The sequence below is a fragment of the Coturnix japonica genome, chromosome 5 (assembly GCF_001577835.2).
Source record: "Coturnix japonica isolate 7356 chromosome 5, Coturnix japonica 2.1, whole genome shotgun sequence".
NCBI classification, from domain to species: domain Eukaryota; kingdom Metazoa; phylum Chordata; class Aves; order Galliformes; family Phasianidae; genus Coturnix; species Coturnix japonica.
The window spans coordinates 13,295,419-13,320,423 of NC_029520.1; the positions used below are offsets into that span (position 1 = coordinate 13,295,419).

Consider the following 25,005-nt stretch of genomic DNA (forward strand, 5'->3'; position numbering starts at 1 on the left):
AAGATGAAGATGGAGGAAAGGGGGGGAGAAAAACTGCATTTAAAAAAGTTACGTTTTGAGCTGGCTGATAGAGTAAATATCTGTAAAATACTCATTTATGTTTCTGATTTGAAGCTAATTTCCTAGACTTAAATTCTTCAGGTGACAGCAGTTTCCTTAACTACATAGACAGTAGTTAATACTAACAAGAACGAAAACACACAACAAACAAGTTAATTGCTGTCATAAAGAAGTGTCCCAGTGCAGGTTAGAAACCACTCCTGACTCCTGGTTGTTGAGTAAGGACAAAGATAGTTCTTAATCAGTTTCAAGCTGAAAATTAAAATGTGAGCCTTAAATACAGAGAATGAATTTCTAGTATTTTGATATTCTTTCTTCAGTGTTCTTCTTTCATTGCTGCTTCAGAAATATTCTTGTTACAGACACCTAACATACTTGTGTTGGGATTGACACTTCACTGCAAGCCTAAAAGTTCCTGATTCCCATCCACAGTTGTCTTGCTCACTGCTTCTGGTGACACTGAGCACAGCAACTTTTTTTTGTTGGGGTATGGATAAAAAAGAGTCCATGTCCAGGAGGCTCCCTTGGCCTGAGAACAAAAAATAAGTGTGGTTTAAAAAAAATGGAAGTGCAAATTCTCCCTATTTGCACAAGCACATTAATTTTACCAATCCATGATTAGAATGGAGTCGCAAGAAGTTCATTCCAAGAAGAAAATTCCATTCACAATATCTGAATTAATCCCATCAAGGCATTATTATGCAATGAAGTTATTCTTAAATCACTGTATCTGTAGTCTAGGTTGGTTTTATTCAGAAATAAAAGATTTGTTGACAGATCTTTTTGAATAAGCCACTGGGATGGGGATATTAAGTGAAGGCAGAAAAGGAAGCTGGTTTCCTGGTGGATGTAATTTTCAAGGTCATTTTGTTATTTTAGAAAACAAGCTAGATATACAGTCCTTGCAGAAGTGCCTTTTACTAGTTTGGCTTTTTCAACATTGCAGTTCACTAAGGAAAGGTATTTGAAAATCACACAGTATTAAGAGGTTTAAAAAACAAAGTGATGAAATTGAAACAAATTTATTCCATGTGTATTCATATATATTTACTGTTCTGGTGCATCTCACATTAGAGGGAAGGTTAAGAGACCTGGGGCTGTTCAACTTGAAGCAGAGGAGTGGATCTTGTCAGTGTCTGTAATTAGCTGCAGGGTGGGTGGAAGGAGGACAGAGCCAGACTCTTCAGTGATACCCAGTTCCACGACATGAGGCGATGCACGCAAACATGCAGGCACCCGAGTGTGTCATTTTGCTTCCCCGAGTGGAGGAAAGTTCCTTGATTTCAAGTGAACATTGCATATTCACACTCTCTTCTCCTCTCATGTCTTTGCTGTCATCAATTAGGAAGTCTGGAGTTAATGAAATAAATCAGAGTTGGCTTCCTAAGTTTTATTGGGATATGCTGGAAGCAGATTGCAGCACTTCAGGGGTGCCATGAGCTGAATATTGTTGAAGTTCATCTTGGGCTACTCTGTATTCCAGTGCATTCCAGGCCTCTGCATTTCTTTGATGATTGAATTTTATTAATTTATTTATTTTCTTGTAACGAGTGAATATAATTGTTTACAGTTGACCAGCAGAATCTTCTACAGTACTGGCTTACAATATCTTGAAAGGGCTTTTTACTTGGAAATTCCGAGTATTTCTGTAAGGGCATGAGTTTCATTGTAGAGTAGACTAAGGATAAATATGCAGTTTTTTAGATATGAGATGTTGGAAGTCTGGAAGATGTAATCAAATGTAATGTATAGTTTGTATTGTGTTTACATTCAGAGATAACCCCCGAGCTTCAAGAATTTCCGCAGATTTACAGCTTCATAACACTGCTTTTTTATTTTGCCGATGGGCATTGTAATTGTTTTGTTTTAAGCAGAGGTATGCATCTGAAAACGAACATTCCCTGTGCCAAAATTCCATACATAAGTGAATGGTGAAATGGTGAAATACTCAGCAGCTGGTGCTAGGTCATGCAAGTCCAGATGGAACAAAATTCCTTCACATAATGTCCGGAACATAGTCCCTTATTTTCAGGGAGGCTTGTAGACAAGATGATGATAGTGCATGACCTAACAAAACACATTTATTTGGGAAGTAAATAAAGCCTACAGGCCCGGAGTCACCCAAGGGAGAATCAAAGATTTTGTGGAAGGTGGCCGGCTGTGTCAGACATTGTAAATCCCAAAGTCATTGTCAGATCTTTAATTCTTGCTAATAGAGCTCAATTGTTTTATTTTTTATGTTCATTTGGATAGTTTTTAGATTTTTTTTAACAAGAAACAAGCGCACAAATATGTTTTGAGAAAATACACAATGTGAGAATGTGTTTTAAAGAGTCATTTGAGTGCAGTGGTCAGTGGTGGTATTTCGTGGACGTCATTTTCTATTTAATCTCTTAAAAAAATGCTTACAAAAGATGACTTGCAAAAAGTGTATCGTGTTGTAAACCTCCTGAATGAGCTTTTCCCCTTTCTACTTTGGCAGTGCCGTCAGAAGTAATGGATTTCTGATGGAAAGCTGACTGGAATGTTGATACAGGAAACAATGTAAACTGCAAACTGAGCAGTCTTCCTGGCTGTAGCTAAACAGACCCAACTAGAACATAGGTTTGAGTTTTTGTTTGGGCCTTGGTTATTCTCGGGGTGCAAGCACTGAGACAAATGACGAAGTTCTAAATTGCAGCTCAGCAAATGAATAATTTCTGCCCAGTGAATTCAAAAGTCAAATAACATACTTATGCCATGGTAAGTATAGAAACTGCTAACATTTTTTTCTGTAATGAAACTGGAATACTATTTAAATACTGTTCAGTATAGTAATAGTATGAACTATTCACTTTCACACTAAGCCTCATCTTAAGTGCTCCAGTGCTTGGGAGAGATTGTGACAATTGTCTTTAATTTTCCAGTAGACTTTAGAAAGCTGTATGCAGTGTATCAAAGGTGCTGATATGTGTAACTAATTTATTTTAGCATCATTTTATGACTTCTTGTTTGATTTGAAAGCATTTTGTGCGAGTTACTGACAGACAGTGCTTTGCTTCAGTGAACACCTGTGCTTTCAGGCAGTGCTTAAAATGTCATTTCAACACCTTGACCGTAAGATCTCTGTTTCATTTTTTTCAGTTCAACTTCTGGATATTTCTGCCAGATTTTTAAGGCAATCACTTGTAATCTGGAGTGGATTTGAAGCACTCAGCACCCTTAAAGGCTTAATTCTATAAACAGTGGGTTGGACAGTTTGATTCTTTTTAATTTTCAGTGTCATTGGTAGAAACTGTGTTCAGGTTCCAAGAATTCTGGCAAATAAGTGAAACAATATGGGAGTGCGTTCATTTTTAAACTTCTGAGTTTTTTTCCTGTTTACTGAAGAAGCACATGACCTTTGAATTATGTTCACAGTGGTGCTTTTGTCTGTTTTGGTATAGCAGCTGGTTGGTAAGGAAACATTTTTCTCTTTCTACTGGCCAGACTGTGATGGCAGGCATACTGGATAGTAGCTTGCGTTTATACTGGTTTGGAAAGTTCTTCTCAGTGCTGTTTGCATTTCAAGTATTACGCTAATATTTATTACCTTATTCTAACTAAACTGAGACTCATTCATTGTTTAATTTCAAGGAGGAGCTTGTTGTCTTTATCCTCAATCTCTATAAATTTCTTGCAGTTTATTTGAAAACAGATTCTCTGTATATCCAGTGGGTGTACTTCACATGAGATGTTTTCCTTAACAGTCACTAGTTGTCCACTGGACAAGAATGAAATCTAGAAAGCATATTTTATACTCAAGACCATTTTTAGGTTGGAAAGAATTTTCACTGACACACGTCAGATTTGAGCTTCCATAGAAGCTGCCTACTAGCATTGATTGCTACTGAGAACTCCCTCCCCAACTAAGCAGTCCCTTTTGATTATTACAGTGTTGCTTGACCTGCAAATAATGTTTTATCACAACAAAAAGAATTAACATTTAAATGCACTTTATTTTTAAAATGCATTTAAAAAGCCTGGAAACAGTAAGATTAGACCTACTCAAAAGTCCAACGCTGGTAGATTCTACATGTGTTCTGAGAAAAAAAGGGTGTGTATAAGCCACACATCCCTACCTCATGTATTTGTCATTTGTGTGCTGAACACCTAGTGGATTAATTGCGTATCCTGGGTCTTATATTCCCATAGAACAGAATCATAGAATATCCCAAGTTGGAAGGGTCCCACAAGGTCTCTTGTCACCAAACAGGACTGCTCCAAATCCAGTGTCTGAGAGGGCTGTCCTCCTTGAACTCTGGCCACTTGGTGCCATGCCCTGGGCAGCCCATTCCATGCCCACTGCTATCTGGTGCAGAACCTGTCCCTCACCTCCAGCTGCCCCTAACCAAACAACTCCATTCTGTTCCCTCGGGCCCTTTTGCTGTCACATAGCGCAGAGCTCAGCGCTGCCCCTCCGCTCCCTGTGAGGAGCTGCTGCTGCCGTCAGGCCCCCCGTCAGCTCCTCTCATAGCACACAGAGCGGGCATTTGTGGCAGGAGGGCACAAGCGGAGCCTGTGGGAGTGATCAAGGAGCTCCTGTCAGAACAGGTAGGCTTGGCAGGTCTGAAGGAATGCAACAGCCGTAAACTTGAGCGTGTATTGCTTGAAGAGTGCTGGAGCTAAGGCTGCATGAACAACCTTAATTTGACCTACTTTGTGTGTATGATTCAATTTTAAGAGTAAACCATGAAAATACTTGATTTGTTATTAGGATTTTACTGTATTCTTAGCATTTTGGCTCATCGTTGTTGAACAAATGGGTAATCGGTGGGCTGTGTGTTGTATCTTTTTGAGATACAGATTCCAGGCTTTTGACCACACACCTCCTAAACTCTGCAATACATACAGAACTCCAAACAATTTCATCATCAGACTTTGATGATCCCCTTGTTAGAATGTCTGTATACATGTACTACATTACGTTATCTTTATGGAAGTCCTGCAAGATCAGTAGTGGTATTTTCTTATTTTTAACTGATGTGGGATGAAAAACAAAGGGAGATTAGGCCGATATTATTAAACTCACGGACTAATGCTGGTTGCTTAGCTTGGAATGATTAGGATGTCTTTTCACAGAGTACTTACTGATGTTCGGAACGGTTATTCTCAGTTGCAGGAGGGAGTGCTTAGCACTTCTAGGAATAAAGACTCAGAAGTGTTAAGCTGTCTATCCTAAATATGAAGAATACAACATGAGAAACTTTCAGTTTGGAAGATTTTCCCAGGATCATAAAACAAACTGTATATCACACTATCAGAGGCAGAGTTTTAACTGCTTTTTGCCCAAGAATACCCAGGTCTCATTGCTGAGGTTCTAAAGATGAATCTGTAGTAAATGTTTGTGTTCAACTTACTCTGTGCTTTCAGTTTTCATCAGATGTCTTGGCCAGGGGGTTGGGGATGGGGAGAGAAATTGCTAGAAATGTGAAATCTCGACCCCTCTGATTCCTTTGCTGTCTGCATTCTTGAACAATTCTAGATTTTTTTCCCTAATGCAGACATATCTTGTTGCTTTTACCCCTTATAAATTTGGAGTTCATGGTTTAGTTAATAATGATGTGAATTGTGAATTTTTTATGTATGTGATTTCAAATCTTTAGTAAGAGAAATAATGAATACGAAATTCCTTAAAGACCATTTCAAGCTTCTTCATCCCACTCTTCCATTACTGGGAACAAGTTGTTTAACCAATGATGTACCTCTATTGTTGAAAGGAGGAAAAAAAATGTATAGATTTCCCTTTGCTTTTGTGCTTTGTTTCTCTTTTTACTCATACTGCTTGTGCACCTCTGTTCTGAGGTCAGAATTCCTTTCAGTGCTTAGGGTGACCTGAAGTGCCATAGCTCATCTCAGCTTGGAGGAATAAATACTGAAGGGACTCAAGCTTATTTGATGTACATTACAGGTATTACACATCATGCAGTCTGCTCATTGAAGAAACAGCTTAGTAACAAAGTGTTCTGAGAACGTGTGATGTGCTTGGAGCATCTTTGAGGGAAGAAATTTACTTGGTCCCTGAGACTTTATAAAGTCATGAAATGTGAGCCAGGGACAGTTTTAATAGCTATCAGTGAATGTTAAGGACAAACATGTTGCCTGTGGCTCACAAGGCTCATCAGCTGGAGGCTGCTGGAAACTTTGTTAGTAAGAGAACAGAAGTAACTGGGCAGTTACCCAATCTTGAACTGCTTTTAAGCTGCTGCTCTTAGATCCCGATGGAAACCACATTCTGGACTTGTCTTATCCAACGTAGCCATTCTTAGATTTTGTGTCTCCTTAAAGTGACTACAGATGAACAAATACATATGATCCTTTGGTTTGTGGGAAGTAAAAAAGGCAGATCATGTGTGCTGAACAACTTTGTTTTAAAAACAGGAAGGTTTGTTTCAGGGAAAAGAAAAGGTTTGGATGCAGCTGGTACTTGAACAGGAAAAGATTACTCTGTAGTTGTGACACTGCGTGTGAAATCAATCAAATCTGAAAGCAGCTTTCTATGTCTGTGTTTTATGATTATCCTGACTAGCTTTTCTTAGTGTATAAGAATGCACAAGTTATAAAGTATAGCAGTCATTTTATACTGCCATAGCTTATTTTAGTTGCTCTTCTGTGTTTGTAATGGAACAGTAAGTTACAACCTGTAGTTTTAGGGTTCCTGAAAAACATAGCAAAATTAAAAATGCAAGCAGAGACATCCTAGGGCAATGATTTTAGCTTCAGATTCTAAATCATAATCTAAATGAAGTCTGCATTACTTCGCAGTTTATTCTTCTTGTTGCTTCTTAAGTCCTTGTACAGATTATCTTATATACTGAACAGGGACCTCTCATTAGTTTGTATGGCATGCACAGTGTGTATAACTTCTTCCTCAGTGTTCATCAATCTAATTAGCTGTGACCAACTAGTTTTTTCCCATTTTCTTCACATTTTTCAGTTCTGGATTTATTTGCTTTCAGTGAAATTTTCTGAGCTTCTTTTTCAAACGATGTTATGTTGTATTGCTTAAGACTGTTTTCCATAGTTCTTAAAAAATAAAATAATAATAATAAAAAGGATATTGCATAACTAAGTACCATTTTTTGTTTGTTTTTGTTTCATTAGTTTTGCCAACCTGGAGGATGGCAGCTTTCGAAAGAGAGAAAACAGCCGACGTTCTTTGTGGTGGTTTTGACTGATATAGACTCGGAGAGGCACTACTGTTCCTGCTTAACTTTCTATGAAGCAGAGATTAATCTACAGGTAACACCATTACACTAAGTATCAGAAATGTAGAAAAAGGTGTCTAGAAATACAAGATTCACCTAAAAGGGAACAGATTTAGGAAATATTTTAATCTTCTTGCTAAGGATGTCCTGTTCTGTCTTACTTAACTGTATGTTTTTGTTCCAAGGTAACACTTTGTCTAGCCAAAACGTAGAAGTCTCAAGAGCTGGAGAATCCACCATGTCCTGGGGGAGGTTATTCCAATAAATGAGTATTTTCACAGTGAAAAAAATTCTTCTTAAGACCAGTCAGAATCTCCCCTGGTTCAACTCGTATCTATTGCCTCTTGTTTTTCTCCGTGTGGCTTTTCTTTTCTCCATCATATATGTTCTTCCTTTTTCTCTACCATCTGTTTTGTTGTTGTTAATGAGACAGCCAAAGTAACGTTCCTTTCATTTATTTCAGAGTATGACATAGCAGAAATGATTCTCATTTTGTTCTATGATAAAAGTTTATTAACTTCTGCTCCCTCTACTGGTCATCTTTGTCAGACTAGCACAAGGCAAACACGTACACGTATGCTGTAATGTATACACATTTCTATAAGTACATTTATTGGCAAGACTCGGGTGTAAATGTTCAGATTTTTAAACCGATAGAATAATTCTTCAGTTTAGGTAGGTCAGATTTTGGGTGTCAGCTGTTTGGCAGCCTTGATTTTTAAACATGCATTTAATTATCTTTGGGCAACTTCAGTCTTTCAAAAATAGACATTTTGTTTCCCATTTTATGCAGAGTACTTCACAGAATCTGTGCTATGACATAATCCTTGGAATCTTTAGTAGCTAGAACCTAGGGAAAACCTAATCCAGTGTGTAATTGTGGACCATTGTTGTTATGTTCTGAAATATTTTCTTTCCCAAATGAAAAATCAAAAATAAGCTAAACTTTGGCATTAAGTATATTAAGAAAAATAGATATACATAGATAACTAGATAAAAGGCATGTTTTTTTTCTTTTAATGAAGAACTATAACATCTGATTAAAAGCATTTAAGAAAATGCTTTTGGTGATCCAAACTTACTCTGTTTAGTACTGGAGTTGAAGTCTTTACCTTATAATAAGCACAATGTAGCAATAATACTATTGAGCTTTTTCTAGGCACAACTGGAAAGCCAGAGAATAATAGTTGTTCCTGTTTCATTAACACTACTGTTTAAATGAATGGTTTTTTTTATGTGATTGGGAGGAGCTAAAAGCAGAAATGTATCCAAAGAGTAAATCGATTTTAGAGTAGATCAATTTACATGTTTCTACTAATGCCTATAGTCTTTCTTTTATTTTATAATTAAAGAGTAAAACAATCTATAGTAATTTCTTCCCAGCTGATAAAAATTTGAAATGGCTGACTTCTTCCACTCTATGTATTTCATAACATATACTAAATTTAGCAAACTTGTTATTTATCCTGTGGTTTCTAGCAGCTGCTTTTCATTCACTATCCACATCTTTCAAGTAATGCTCATCGCAAAACATGTATTAACAGTATTAACTGAAAGATTACTTTCTTATATTGCTTAAGTAGCCATAATAATAAAAATAAAAACAAAACAAAACAAATTTACAAAAGCAACAACAAACAACAGCAAAAAGCCAAGGAAAATAAATAAATAAAAAATATATATTAAAGAACGGAGAGCAGCAGGATGTTGGTTCTCGTAATGCCATTCCTGGCTGTGTTGCAAAGAATGCATATTTTTCAGATGAACTTGCTGTGGTGAAATTTATTCTATGACTGCTTTGTTTATAGCCAAACTTCCTGTTTCTTTCTAAAACCCAAAGAGAATAATTGAACGTGCCCTATTACATGGTCATTAGACAAGAATTCAGCACATGTACAATCTGTAATGAAACATAAGCTTATGAAACTTGGGCTATGAAAGTAATATTGATTTAACTATTCAGATGCACACCTTATTAAACAAAAAGTCTGTAAAGCTTGGTATGTGAACATGGTATCTGGGCATCAGTTTACACAGTTAAATAAGACAAATGAAAGATTCAGTTTCCCAAGAGTGGTTATTTCTTTCCTGATAGCCTTCACCAGGTAAATCTCACAGCTATAAAAGACTAATCTGAATTCAGCTAGAGTAGATTTGCTGTTATGCTTGGCAGAATCATCTTCACAAGACATTCATACTAACCACTTGGGAGTTTCTGTGGTTAATTGTACAGCGAAGTGAAAATAAGCTCATATCTCTTTTTGTCAATGTTAGAAGAGAGTGGAGAATCTTTTTTCCCTGACAAATAAAGCCAGATGCTGTACTGATTTACGTGTATCCAGAAGAATTAGGAGAAGGAGGAGAATGTCAGGAATATCTAGCCAGAATATTCAGAAGAATCGTAACTTACATCTACAGTATTCATCCATAAAATTCTGTGTATGTAAATTTATTAGCTATTGCCCCCAAAATATGCATATATAGAGAGTTATTTCTAAAAGCGGTTTCTGGATGTTACCTGCTAACATGCAGGAATCTTTCTGAAAAACGGTGACTCACACTGGGGGCATAATGGTTAAGTCTTATATTTGATTTGCATTTTTTGGGGAAAAAAATCCTCTCACCAACCCCACAATCAACAGATTAGAGAGTGATTTATGTCAGCACCTGAGCCTGTGTGACAGCATTTTTTGCGTTACAGAAATTCTGTTCAGTATGATGAGCAGGAAATGTCAAGTATTAGTTTCTAACAATCTTACTACAAGATTTACCTGGTGATCTGTCTTGATCACATGTATGTTAAAATGTTGTGATCACAAAGTTAGTAAGATTAAACATATCATTGTGAAATCATAGAATTGTAGATGTACGTAAATGTAATTTGCAAGTCTCCTGTTCTTCTTGATTACAGTCTTGCTTTTTCTACTCCATTGCAAAACCATATTAAAAGAAATTGTAAAAATCCCGTACCAGAACATGGCAGATACACACTATTCACAAATATTTCCTGAGTCAAAGGAACAACTGCCAAAAAAATGACATCATGCTCCATAAAATTTTAGTTTTTATGCTTGGATTGTAGAGTTGGTCATCCTACTGTGTTAAAGCACGTGCCGCTCAATGAGTCACTGACGTTGGGTTTTTAGCAGAGAATGCTTTTGGAAAAGTACAATCGAATCCTCCTTTTGATATTTTGATATTCCTCATACTTTGTAAGGAGTCTATCAGTATCCTTCTAAATCTGTTGAGAAATTAATGGTATGATAATATCCAGAGATTAAAGCAATGCCTTGCTTCCTTTATGTGAGGAGAAAATCTACAGTTCATATTCTATGTGATAAGAAATAGACTTGTATTCTGAATATCCTTTTGTATGTGTAAGGTCTTCTCTAGACCAGAATTGAAAGTTAAGGAGAGAACAGCTGAATGCAGAAAATCCTATTTTCATCATGCTAATAACTGTGGCAGTGATTTGTCCTGTCCTCTTTATTTCTTGAGCATGTGCTTGTGCATACACATCCGCAGATATCTCCTTCCCTATGTGAATTTTTTTTGCAGGATTGAGAGACTTCTTTGGGTCTTCTATCTGTCTTCTTGATAGTCTTTCTGTCTTTGCTTCTGTTGAGTCTATACTGTGTACAGTGAACTTTTGCCATTCATGTGGCAACTGTATGTTCATTGGACTTGGACTTCCCAGATCTTCCTGCATGTATGTGGGCTAATTGCTAACACAAGAAACTTGCTTTAGCCTGTGGCTGCATAAGCTGAATGGAAAGGTGGAAAGACTGGGTACTGGGTTACTTTAATTTCAATGGCATTTACATGTGTTTAGGTGATAATCCATTTAAATAATTTCTGTGGTTTTCAAAGTGACTTGTGTTAAATGGAATACATAAAATGGATGCTGTGTCATGCAAGAAGGTGTGGTGCAAACTCCTTATCACATAGGAGTGTTTGTCACTTTGGAGTGTTCTGTAGTGCTGAAAGTAGTTAGGAAGTGAATCGAGCATGTTGTAGAGATTAGAGGTTACTGTATTTGCTGAGATTACAGAATTTGCATAAGTTTTTAGTCTTTAATTCTTTTCTTTTTTATCTGTATTCCTTCTGTGAATTGATACAGTTTATTATCCTGTTCTGAAAGGATTGACGCAAGATAATAGCTTTTACAGTAGTATATTTATTCCAGTATAAGTAGCTATAGCGATATGATTTCTGTATGTGAAGCAGCCACAAAGTAGATCTCTCCACCTGCAATTTTAGTTCAGAGGAGCAGGTTGTAGACAGGATGCAGACTGGTCTTCTGGATGCAGTCAGCTGAGTTTATTGGATACATGCATTTGCATACTCTGAAAAATAAATAAAATGAACTGAATGGTTTTTGGCCTTTGATTTTTAATAAACCGGCTGTTTGGCTGCAAATGAGACCAGAAGAGCCTAAATCACATGGAAAGAAAGGGATCTGTCCCAAATGAGCAATTGGCATGAGATTACTAAAGCTTCAAGTAATTTTTCTTCAAGTAAGAAATCATGCAAGGTCTCCAAATCTGTTTTCCTGGTCAGTCATTAGAAAAACAAAGGGTTTGCTGACCTTGGCACAACTTTGTTGCAGAATTTTGCAAAGGGCAAACTGTTTTTGACAACTGTCATGAAGTGTTGGAGTGAAAGTTTTTGTAATGGCAGATGTTCATCCTCTCTTGGGCTGAAGAATTATTCTAAGTACATTTGTAATTTACTATCTGTTCACATTTGATTTCTTCTGAGTTTCAAATTATGCGTGCCAGCCATCCACCCTCAAAACTTCCTAGCTGCATCAAATGTTTCTTATGTTCTAACTTTTCTGTCAGTACCTCAGTCAAAATTGACTTTCCTCCCTCTGACCTAATACTTCTCCACCCACTGTTAATGAGAACTAAATGCACTGACTTCAACAGCATGTGCCTCCGGAGTGGAGATGTATGATCAGCATGCTTGGATTGTCCTGGTGCCTGAAGGTGCCTCGTGTCCCTGACAAAAGCAATTAACAGAGCTGGCACAGAGTTGATTTAGAAACCTAAAAGCACATGGTCATGCAGAGGCCGTAGAGGACGGATAGTTGTGTTTCATGTGTGCTAACATTCAAGTGCATGTTGATTGAATTATTGCTCGTGTGTCTTCAAGCTATGGAAGTCCCTTAAGATCATTTACGTTCAACAGCACAAAAAGTTTTTTGGATTATAGTGGTAGGTTATTTTATTCTTTAAAAACTGACTCCAGTTCGTAATGTAGATTTTGGCTTGATTGTTTGTTATTTTTATGTTAAGTGTCAGGGTTTGAAGGCAGAGCTGATATCTTATAACTAATCTCATTGTGGTAGCAAAAATTATGTTCATGCAAGTTAAAGAAAAAAACAGTGTTTGAGGGCTAAATCAAAGCAATAAATATGTCTGTTGAGTAAGAAAAATGGGATTAACGTGAGTACAGTTAGCTGCGCATTTTTTCTTGGCTGTCATTTTTTACTGTAGTAGTGCAAAATTAGTTAACTTCTACTGAAGGCTTCAGAATTTAAATAACCATTGCATGAAGAACTACCTCCCCTTGTTAGTTTGAGCATATGCCAATAAGCATGCCCTTTTTATGGCTTTGTTACTACTTCTGTTCTTTGAGGCTGACTTTTACTACCTCATTTGCTTTGGGTTTGCTGTTTTGGGATTTGGTCAGATTTTCAGGTGTCTGGTTTCTACGTGAGGTCATTGGTCTCAGCAACAAAAAGAACAGAAGGAGTAAAGCTAAGCAGTAAGAAAAGGACCTGATCCAAAGGAGCTTCTAACAGCTTTGCACTTGCTTTGATTGGTTGAATTTCTGTCTGTGAGTGCTGCTGTTTTGGTGAGCAGAGTAGCTCCACTGAAATGTCTCTCTTACACCCCTTTGATGCTGAATGTGGAAACTAAACAATTACGCTATTCTTGGCCATTAACATATGGCATCCGAAACTCATAATTTTTAACTCTGAATGTGTATTTGTGATCTAAAGCAGAATTCGTTGAGTAGCAAATATAATAGGATTACTTGATATTCACTTTTGTTCCAGTTTCAGTTTTGCTGAGCGGTGTGGATGGTGTGTCGAAGGTATGGGTGGCTGGGATGAGCTTCTGAAATTACCTCAACTTAAATGTTGTTAACTGTACTTCTTGCATTCTGACCAGTTGTTTATACAATTTGTCACATCTGGAAGGTTTCATTAAAGCCAAAGGGTGCTGTTTCTGGTTGTTCCATTTAAAGCAAAGAGGTATCTTAGTTAATATATTAATGTGTCTAGCTCACAAGTATTTTAATTGCATCTATTAAAAATATATTAAACTACCTCTAGCTTATGAATCTAGGATGTCATACTTAATCTGTTGGGAGGTAACTCCAATTGTCAGTTACCTCCTGTATTTAAAAATATCTGAATAATTAGTCTAAATTTGTCTCGCCTGGGCTTAGTGCCACGTACATCTCTTGGCTAAACTGAGGAACAAGTTATTCTCAGAGTATAGGCAAGCAAATAGATAAATAACAGACTGGTGATAAATAGTGCTGATCACAGTAAATTTTGCTAATCTATTGGCTATCATAGAGGGTTTTCATACTGTTATTTTTTTGTTTGCTTGTTTTTGTAATCTGAGCTTTAGATGTACTGTAATTTATTTTTTTTCAGATGCTTGGAAAAAATGCATTTTACTGTTTCATCACATTTTATAGATAAAGTTTATGGAATAAAAATTGATTTAGTAACCAGATACAGAACCAAGAGCATATTCCAGGTTACCCGAAACCCTTCAGTTTGGGTCACAAACGTTAAATATCTGCTTTATTGATATAGGAAGCAGAGAGATTGGTTGAAATATATGCATTCATACTCACTAGCTTTCTGTTCTCATTTATGTAATGATCAAGAAACTTGTTATGTATATCAGGAATTGAATATATGTAATTTAGATATGGGTGTGTTCACTTATTAAAATGATTGGAAAAAATGAGTCTGAATGTATTGGCTTTCTCTACATGTACAGCCCACACAATTTTTTTTGGCCAGTGTCTTTACAGAGCCCAAAGTTCAATTTTGTCATATGTACTTCAAATGCACTTTCACCATTTTCTGTGAGTTTATTATGTTTTTACGTCTTATTTACTGGAAAAAGAACAGAGGTGAAAGGAAAGAAAGAGAAACAAAAATCCCAACAAAACAGATATCGAATAAATTAAGTATTCTGCTGTAGAACCAGATCAATTTTTTCTGTTTCAACTTAAATTGATACATCCTCAATCATGTTCAACTTAGATACATATATATTTGAAGATTTTAATAATGTTAGTGTTATGTGATGTTATTTTCTGGACAAACTATTTGATGAATTTGTCAGCTACAGTATACAGATCTCTGCTCCATGTTCCATGTGTAACTTACTTCAGAAACTATGTCAAAATGCAGGATTGAGGATTGTGGCTTTGGCAAGCAGGGGACAGAATCTTGATAAGCTTCAGTCAAATGCAAATATAACTACAAGATATAGAATATTTTCAGCATGATGAAAACATTTGCGATCACCCATCATCATATAGTTCTTTTCATCCATTAGATCAGTCTCTGTTATCTATTCCTTAGCCTACTGAAGAGGCTTTGTCAGAACTTAACTCATCTGTGATTAAAATAACAACCAAACACAAAGAGAAACAACCCAACCCCACAACAGTAATTCATTTCCAAGGTAAAATCATAGGTGACGAAAGATGTCAGGGAAGCGTAGTGTTACACCAAATACCATTATTACATTCTTCCAACAAATACAAATGTGAGAGGAAAGCTGTAGTAATCAACAGTCAAGATTAGAAAGGAATAGTAACATCTCATTTAATTTCACCTTTTAATTTATGTATGCTTAGGAAGGTTTTCTTTAACAATTAATTATTATTAATTTATTTGTCAACTGAATGCTATATTAAAAGATAAAAATGTTTTAAGAACAAAACTTATTTTGCTATTTTTGTTTAGGAAATGGTTTTTCTTTAGATGGAAATTAAAAAAAGGTAAAATGTGCATGTGTCTGAGCAAAAGTGTAACTAGAAAGAATTAAGTTTGTGGTTTTACCACTGATGTTTAGCATTGCTAGAGAATGCTCATGCTGTTAATGCTTTGCTTGGAAAGTAGGTTAGTCTTCATATGTGTGCAGTGATTATCTGCTTAGTCTCCTGACTTCCACTACTGTGCCTGTCTGCCTGTTTGAATGTTTAGCATGATCAAAAGTATGGCTCCAGTCATGCTACATTGTTCTGTGGAACTTTTGTGAAGTGAGACAGAGTTTTAGTATCGTAAATTTAAAGTTATATGTAGTTATGAATTAAAACAGAACTAGATCCAAGTGTAAATTGATTTGCTGAAAATAGTTTTTTATAGAAACCTTCTCCCTGTCTTTGCGCTCCTAGTTTTCATTATCTTAGGAGCTCGTGGGTTTTGAGGAGCTTTTGTTTTCTTTTGCCTTTATATATGTGTAATAAGTTTAAAGTCAATTTTTCTGATGTTGTCATTGTCCAAAATCTGTCATCTAGCTAGAACTTGTTACCTCTCTGCCTAGAATTCAAATTGCTGTTTATAACAGCTGATACAATAAACCTTTGCTTGTATGTTTAGTGGTTTGTAACCATATCAGTAGGTGTGCAGATTTCCCTTTTGTATTGAATCTCTGTTATGTGACTATTGCTTTCAGTTTGCGGAAACTTTCTGCCTAATGTCTTTGTTCATTTTTCATCCCACTGTGTCATTTTAAGAATAAGATACCTTTTGATGATTAAGAACAAAGCAAATAACCAAATGATTTATACAATTTTCTATAAGAATGTTTCCAGGAAAGTGTTCTGTACCTCAGTGCAGCATCTTCTTGCAGTGACTTTTATCAGTTGTTAATCACATTTAACTTCATGTAACCAATAAACCATTTTGGAATACAGAACTCATGTAAAAATAATAAATGTTATTAATTATTTCCATTATCTAAAGTTAGAAATAGGAAATAAATTGCTCACCACTTCAGTTCTGCATGTAGGTCAAAATGAGAGAATTACCAACAGGAGCTCTGTATTTTCAAGGAGACTCAAGGTATTATTCTGCTGTCATGGTTCTGTATGTCACATGGGAATTATTAAATGCCTTGTGGTTTGCTATGACTGTGCACATTATTCTGAGTAATCAATTTAGCAGAACATAACTTTTGGAAGTTGAACTTCCACCATTTTGTTGCTAGAAGTTGAACCTTTCCGCCATTTTGTTGCCAGAAGTTGAACCTTCCCGCCATTTTGTTGCTGCGTGACAGCTGGCAGCAGAGGGGTAGTCTGACAAAATGGCATCTGACAGAGAAATGCGTATAAGGCAAAGCTGTGAAACTGAATTCATCTATGAGAAAAAATGACACCCATTGACATTCATTGGTGCTTGGTGAGCATTTATGGATTCCAAAAAGTGTCTGTCAGCAGTGTGAGGTGGTACATTTCAGTAGTAGTGACAGGACAGAAGTCAGATGTTTGTGAGTGCAGCCTGCAGTCTTTTGTTCATCACCAGCAAAAATGCACAGCTAATGGTGGTGACTGTGTTGAAAAACAGTATTTTGTAGCTGAGAATTTGCTCTACTCGATAGTGTTTATTTTTCTCTTTGTATTGGTTGTAGTTTCCATGAAAGTAAATAGGAAGCATTACTTTCTGAGCAACCTGCATAAAATCCCACTGGAAATGTATTGTAACTGAATGTTTTTCATAATTAAATTGTTCGTGAACCCATTCTCAGTACTTGTAAAATCTTTGTTTTTACAGCTTCTATTTGGAAACGTACATTCTAAATTAAGTTTAATCTTGCAGCATTCCTGCTATTTCATATAATATTATCAGGTTTCTACTTCATAGTAGAAAATTGTTACTTTTAAAAATTACTATTTTATTTTCTCTGAAAATAAGCTGAAATGATGACCATGAACATGGCAGAAATAGAAGGCAGATATTTCACGTTGTCAGATGGAAAGGAAGGTTATTTTTCTCGTATTCCCAATTAAAAGAGTAAAGTGATTTTTGCTTAAAAGAATGCTCAGTCATAAGAACAAGTAACATGTTTAGAAATGTGGTGGGTGGTGTGGGAGTGGAGAGAATTACATGCAAAAATTGGAGCGTGCTTTGTCATTTGAAAACTTAGCTAACAAATTTGTCAAAGAATGCAGGGAATTTTAGAAATGAAAATAATCGGTGACATCTTTATTTTTGGCCAGGAGTGATAACAAAATGTTTGTGACCAAGAAGTAAGTGCTGGCAAAGAGGTTAGAGCAAGTTGCACAATACTGTGATCAACTGAGAGTTTATCTACTTGATACCCTTCGTTTCTTTAACCGGAAACATAGATGTTCCTAAGTTTGTGAACTGTCTTGGGAAATTTCAATTACTTCTTTCTGAAGGAATTTTACAAATTTTCTGTGTCAGGCTGGAGATGACTGTATAGATAATTTTAGCTGTAACATTACTGATAACTCTTTATCTTAGAGAACTTTATTTTAGATACACTAGTGCATGGCTTTATGGTTGAGCCTTTACAAGTTGAGTTCCCCAGAAGCTTCCTTATGGAGTTCAGGCAACTGATGGAATGTGCTGCTGTTTGTTGATGTCACTGCTTGTTTCAAACTGTGTGCGCATTTCCTTTCCAATTAACAATGCTTTTTAAGTTTTGACAACAGTTAACTTCTTGTAAGAATGCTAACAATTCCGTTAGTGACTATTTATTAATTGAAATGTTTCTTTTTTCAAGGGAACTAAAGAAACTGAAGGAGAAGAGGAGTCTGGTTTAATTGCGCCTGCTGAAGTCTTTGCTCCTAAGAGTCTGGTGCTTGTGTCCAGACTGGATTATCCAGAAATTTTCAGGGTAAAGAACTTACCATTGCCATTTTTAATGTCTGTCAGCAGACAAATCTGTTTTTAATGAAAAGCATTGACAGAGATTTTGATTTGAAATGACTCAGGATTGGCTTGGGAATTTTACAGCAAAAATTTACTTAGAGCGAGCTAGATAAAATTCAGTTTCTGTGACAGTAAATAGTCCCTCTAGATTAGAACAGTGCTTTTTTTTTTTTTTACGCTCTAAGTACTTCTATATCTTTGTAGAAGATGAAATAATAAACCAACCTCAGAAAAATCTCTGTATATTGAAGGGAATTATTAGGACAAAGCCTGACTTGCTCAGGTAAAAATAACACATTAACAATAATTGATTAAATATTTAATGGTAAATAAATGGTGAAATATTGTTTTCTTCCATATGTAAGGTAAAAATGTCAGAGCCTCTTCCAGATCAAATTAAAACACATGACAGAGTTTTAGGATCTTGGATTACTTTCAGCTGTTGAGATATGGCTGATCAGAGATAAATTAAAAGCTCAATTTTTTATCAAGCTAATATATATTAACAGGAACAAATATATAGTTCAGCTTACTGATCAAGCTAGAAAAATCATTCAGTGAGAGGTTGTCAGTAAAGATGAAGAATGACAGTACCAACTCAGACTAAAATTCCACATAACTGAGTGTTTCATCTCTCCTTGTGGCCTTTAGCAAAAGCAGAGCAAAGTGTGTAGGAAGAGGGCAGGCTGTAGAAATAATTCCACTGAATACTTTCCCAGACCAATGTGAATTACAGTTTAATGACATCCTGAACTAGAGGTGTCAATTGTATGATTTTTTCATATAATTTGTCCTGTTTCTTGACTCTTGATTTTATAACATCTTATGGCAAGAGCTTTCATAGCTTAACTACGTGTTATATGAGAAGTTACTGTTGGAAGCATGTCTAAGAAGAGAATTCCAAAGATATTTACTGAATTATCCAAATTTTAGCGGTTAAAAGGCACCAGAAGGATATTGTGGAATGGAGTTATTTTATTCAAAAGCATTTTGGAACATAATGCTATGTCATTTTATGTTGAATTGAAAATAATAAATATGCATCTCCATTTTCTCAATCAAAACCATATTCATGCAAAACAAATACAGAAATGCTGTGATGTTAATATATTTCTATTACATCATTTAAATATATTTGTATTGAAATAATGAAGTTAAATAACAAGCAGAGCTGTTGAGCCTTGATGTTAGTTGGAAAATTAATCTGAGAAGCTCATTGTTTCGTCTGTGTTTTACTGTTGGCCAGTAGTCAGAGTTAGGTCCAGATAGTTCATATTGCAGATGAAGCTATGATTATTTTACAAGTGGGGTCATTTAAAAAAAGTAATTATTAGTAAAGCACTTTTATAATTGAATGAAGCTCAAATACTGAATATTGAATTCCCTGTTATAAAAGATTATATTTTGCACCTGCCAGCGCACATGTTGCTTTTATGTACAAGTTCATTTTTATAATGAGTATTTACTTCTATACCATGTTTGACTGGAACACACTTCACTACATTAATCTCTATTGGACACATTCATATTTTAAAAATTATATGGATATCTTCAATTTCAAATGTGCATTCCCTGTATTTATATTTCCTGTGTCTTTGTAGGCTTGCCTTGGGCTGATCTATACTGTGTATGTGGACAGCCTGAATGTGTCCCTGGAGGCTCTCATTGCAAATCTCTGTTCATGCCTTGTCCCTGCTTCTGGAGGGTCTCAGGTAAATGGGGGGGGGGAAGGTATTTTTCCAGTTAATTGAATTTATGAAGAAAACAAAAAACAAAAATTCTTTAAATATTTTTGTTGAAAAAAAGATCACAGTTCAGCTGAGTGCTTTCCCTGTGGCCTGTCTTCTAAAGAGAGCAAAAATTCCATTCCAGTATAAGGTCAAAGGGTTAATTTTGTCACTGAGTTGGCTTTTTACAAGGCACAGTAACAAATCAAGTAGTTTGTATAAGTTTCGTTTTTAATAATAACTCATGTTAAGGAAAATTTCTGCTTGCTATACATATGTTAAAAGGGTTTTTTGTTGTTGTTTTTTGTTTTATTTGTCCTTTCCTCTAGTTCATTTACCTGTGTCTTTTTCTTGATGCAATTGAGTATGCCATTGATCTTTCCTTTGGTAACTGCTTTAAGTTTCTGTTTCAAGAAAACAAACAAACAAAAAACCCCAGCAACATTGACCATGGTTGTTTTTTTTTCTTTTCTTTTTTTATCCCCAGAATTAAATATCCCTGGTAGCCCATGCATTTAAAAATAACAAAAAAGTTTGTAAATACATCTCTTGTACCTTTTCTCTTTGGCTTTCTATGAGCAAAAAGCAGATTTGCTTGTTGATTTACTTAAAACAAATTACTCCTATACATTAATAGGTTTCTGGAAGCCAGTTGGGTCTTATTTGCTTGATCTTTATTCTGTGACATTACTGGGAAATTGTAGCCCTTATCACAAAACACATCTGTAACCTAAGAATGCAAATGGAAATATTTTCAAAATAGATTTCATATTCGTTTTCTCATGCTTTGTATCCACTCTATGGATTTTCAACCTTCTTGAAATTGTCCCTTATTCTTCTCTTTTTTTCCTGGCCACCTTGAAATTTCTCTTTAAGGTAAATGTAGCAAAATCTTTTAGCCTAGTCAGATCTGCATGATTGCTTTCTAACCTGTCCCTGTCGGTTTTGAAAGGAAGTAGGTATATTTTATTATTATCAATATTATTTTGCCAGAAACCCTCTTTTATTGGTATTTGAACCTCATGTTATAGATTTTGGTGGTCCACTTGAACTTCTGCCTCTTCTTTCTGTCCCCCACCTCCCCCTTTTTTTTGTACTTTTTTTCCTCTCTGTCCATAAGTATGATTTTTGTCACTGTCAATGTCTTCTGCTAGAAGTTGGGGAAAATTTATGTTTCACCTTTTGATTTCTTTCTTAAAATGAAACACTCTTTCACTCGCAACTTAAATTCGTTGATGTCAAAATTCCATTTTAACCAGAAAATCAGTTTTTCTGTTTTCTTTCTTAAGCTTGTGCTTCCAGGGCTAAATCTAAATTGTGTGTCTTAGAATGGAAACACTCTTCTGATGTTTATCTCCAGAAGTCTTTGAAGGGCCTCCCAGATTGTTTGTGTGCCCAGTGCTGAAACGATCAACTGCAAAGCCAGTTACTAGCCTGCATCCAGGTCTGCTGCTTAAGTGCTGGGCAAGAGGATCTCTGCCACAGCTCAGGGACTTACTTGGTTTTACTGTGGAATGTTTTGCTTTCAGACATCTGCTGTGCAGCAACCAGCATTTGTTACCATCATACTTTCAGTGATCTTGAAAGCAAAATTATTTTGCAATTATAATATTTTTTGAGCTGTGATACACAAGCTTATTCCTTTTACTTCCTGTTTCCCTTGTTGGGGGAATGTTTTTAAGTTGGAAAGGTAACTGAAGTTCTAATTCTACGGAAATATTTAGAGTGGGAACATAGGACTAGCAGAAGAGTGCTCTTCAATATGCAGATGTTACCTGGGGAAAAAATGTGGTCATGTGATAGAGCATGAGTATGGGCACACAGGAAACACATCAACAAACTTCAATTACAAAATAATACGCTTTTACTGAATTGAGTGTGTTGTAATTTCTTTTTCAGAGGGTTTTTTACTGTGCTATTAAAAATGTAATATTGAATGCCTTCAAAGGCATGACCAATTCAGTGATCTCACAAGGAAGGCATTATCACACTATCCATTCAAGAAGTCATATAGTAAACTCAAATTTTTATTTCAGATCTATGTTAGTTCAGTTATTCTTACTGATTTTAAGATTCTGTATACAAAAGAAATAATTTTTATGGGATGAATCACGTTATCTGCATGACAACAGTATGGTTGTTCCATATAAATTAAATTTATCCTAATATATATATATATATATATATATATATATTTGTTTCTGCAGAAGTTGTTTTCTTTGGGAGCTGGAGACCGACAACTGATACAGACTCCCCTACACGATAGCCTTCCTGTTACAGGCACCAGTGTGGCTCTTCTCTTTCAGCAGCTGGGTAAGTTGAGGTCTGCCCTGCAGTGGGGGAGGTGGGGAAAATAGTAAGAATTCACAGAGTAAATTATTTTCTGTTCATATTCAGCTCATATCCTGTGCCAAGAAAGCTACATGGTTAATATTAATTCGTTTTGAATGAAAGAATGACTAATAGTGCTATAATCCCATAATTAGGCATTCATATAAACTTTTGGTGCATCTTGTCTGTGGTACAATAGCTCCAATGTTATCCATTATCTGCAAATGTATTGTGAACAGAGGTGAGCTTGGCCTCCTCAGTTATGGCAACATCCATGTAAAAAGATTTTCTACCCCTTGGGTACTGTTCAAACTGAATAAAACCCAGTAGGTTAAAAACAAACGAGTGTAAATGGTATAAAAGTTATATATGGTTACTTATGGTATAAGTTGGTATAAAAGATAACAGACACACAGATAATGTGGAATATGTTTTCCCTTAGAAAATAATTTTAAGTGATTGGAGTTTAAAAAGTAGCTGTACTCAGGAAAATGGAAAGAGAGACAGAAGCATTTATTGTTTAAAGCAAAGTTTTTGAATGCTTCTGAAACAGTGAAGAGATTTTAGTCTGTGCTGTAGCATCTGTTGCTGAACATCCACAGAAAAATTATTCTAGTCAAAATAGAGTAACTAATGTTTCCTACTCCAGCTAGTTGTAAGACCTAGTGATTTGGCAGTGGAAAATCCTCTAGACAACAGGAGATTTCATGTGGTGAAACTATCAAAGTCTGTATCATGGGAACTGATAGCAGATCTGATAAGTACAATCTAAATGCTTAATTGTATTCTTTCAAAAAGAGTATTATTCTAAGACAAATATTAATATTTTGTTGATAGATAAACTAATGTTACAGATACTGCTTATCCTGACCACAGTTCCTGAGGTTTTACTTTGCTTAATAAACCAAGATTCATTAGAATTAGGCAATGGTTCAATCATGGAAAGGCCCTATAGCATCTTTCTATTTGGTGAAGATGTGAATTATGGCATGAGTCACAATATGGTGTGGTATGCCTGTTCTATAAGTACGCTATGAGGTACCTAAGGTGAGGCAATATATTCTGTGGCAGTTGTAGCATAGGTTACTGCAAATTCTCAGTTCTGAAAATGTCAAAGAAAGCGAGGCTTTTAGCTAGTGCTTAGATCAGTAACTGTGCGACACATGGCCTTTGTATGGCAAATTGGGGTTGTATTATTTCATGTCACAAGATCAGACTGAGATAAAGAAGACAAACCATTTCAGATTTATAGAGAGAAACTATGTAAAGAGAGAGTGGGAATGTGAGTATGGAAGTGGAAACCAAGAATACTATCTATTCCTCTCAGATTCTTAGTAAGGTCAAGTGTGTAGAGAGAGCCTTTTAAATCCCACTCATTTTGTACTATAACACTTTTGTATGAGAATTAATATCTTTCAGATACATGGGATTTCAGGTGATATTATTAACCACATTTTATTAATGGGTAAATATAAGCTCACTGATGTCATGTAACTCCCAGAAGAGTTGCTACTGAAGGGTATTCAAGAGTTTAAAATGTTACTCAGATGCTTCGTGTAATACACTAGCCATCAGTAATTCTTATTTTTAAGCCTTATTTTTTGAAATTGTTTAATTCCTTATTAGATCATTTATGCTCGTGTTATACACCTCTGACTTTTTGTCTAACATCTCTTCTGTTACCATTCTCACTTAGTTTTCTTTCAGTTCCGGTCTATGTAATTCTACTTATGCATTTTTTTCTTTCTCTAAGTTGTACTAATTTTTGGAGTTCTGATCTTTCTTGTGTTTTAATAGCTTGTAAGGAGTACAAGAAAGAGTCAATAAGCACAAGTACACCATGTACCCATTCTAAGTATGCTGCATGGAAGAATATGAAAATCAGCAGGAGAGGGAAAGGGAGAAAATGCAGGAAAGCTTCCTTATTACTCACAGTTCTGATTAGTGACACTTCATGTTGGCCCAAAGAGAGAGAGATAGAAGGAAGTATGTGAGATAGATAGAGGGAAGTTTGTGATTATAAAACTTGGCATAGAAACTGCAAGCTCACATCCCATTTCCCTGAAAAGATGATACAAGTTCCTAAGGGGAGGGAAGGGGGAAAAGAAAAAAGGAATTCATGTACCCTGTCTTTTGATTGTAACATCATTTTCTCATTCCCTTCAAGCTTCAGAATTCTTGTAAGAGCCTAACTAATGTTCTTGTGTAGCACTTCTTCTTGTCTCTCTCCTATTCCTTGGTGTGATGTAAACTTTTTCAGTTCTGCAGCATGAGAACGTCAATTCCCAGCTGATGTTTTTTTCCAAAGTTTTTTAGGTCTCGGTATCTGAGGATGTAGCACAAAGGTAGAATCACCTTGTATCTCAGATGGACACAAATTAAAGAATGTTTGCATTTGTGTAGTGTATGTCACTTTACAGAATAGCACACAGCTCCTTTCACATGTAGGTGGTGAATATCTTTGGAATCGTTATGTTCTTCTAAGGGCAAGGTTCGTTAATGTGAAATTTCTGTTTCGATGTACTGAAAAAGTTTTAATACAGCTGCATATAGCTGTCTGTAACAGTTGTGGAATGTAAAACATTCTTCATTTATTCTCACTTCTTTTATTGCCTACTGTGTAGCATTAATGGCAAGAGTCCTGAATTATGTAGTAGAATCTATTAGCCTGTTCCTTTAAAAAAGGGTTTTGTTCTTTTTTTTTCTTTCTTTCTCT

At 35.7% G+C, this 25,005-nt stretch overlaps 1 protein-coding gene across 5 annotated transcripts in view; it reads left to right on the forward strand.

Moving 5' to 3' along the window:
* Nucleotides 1–25,005, forward strand: part of SBF2 (SET binding factor 2) — a 215,209-nt gene that overhangs the window by 83,485 nt on the left and 106,719 nt on the right. For all 5 annotated transcript variants that reach the window (XM_015864003.2, XM_015864005.2, XM_015864006.2 and 2 more), the window contains exons 3-6: nucleotides 7,183–7,320; nucleotides 18,083–18,196; nucleotides 19,833–19,943; nucleotides 22,166–22,271. In XM_015864003.2, the coding sequence (XP_015719489.1) occupies nucleotides 7,183–7,320; nucleotides 18,083–18,196; nucleotides 19,833–19,943; nucleotides 22,166–22,271 (469 nt within the window). The remainder of the gene's footprint in view (nucleotides 1–7,182; nucleotides 7,321–18,082; nucleotides 18,197–19,832; nucleotides 19,944–22,165; nucleotides 22,272–25,005) is intronic.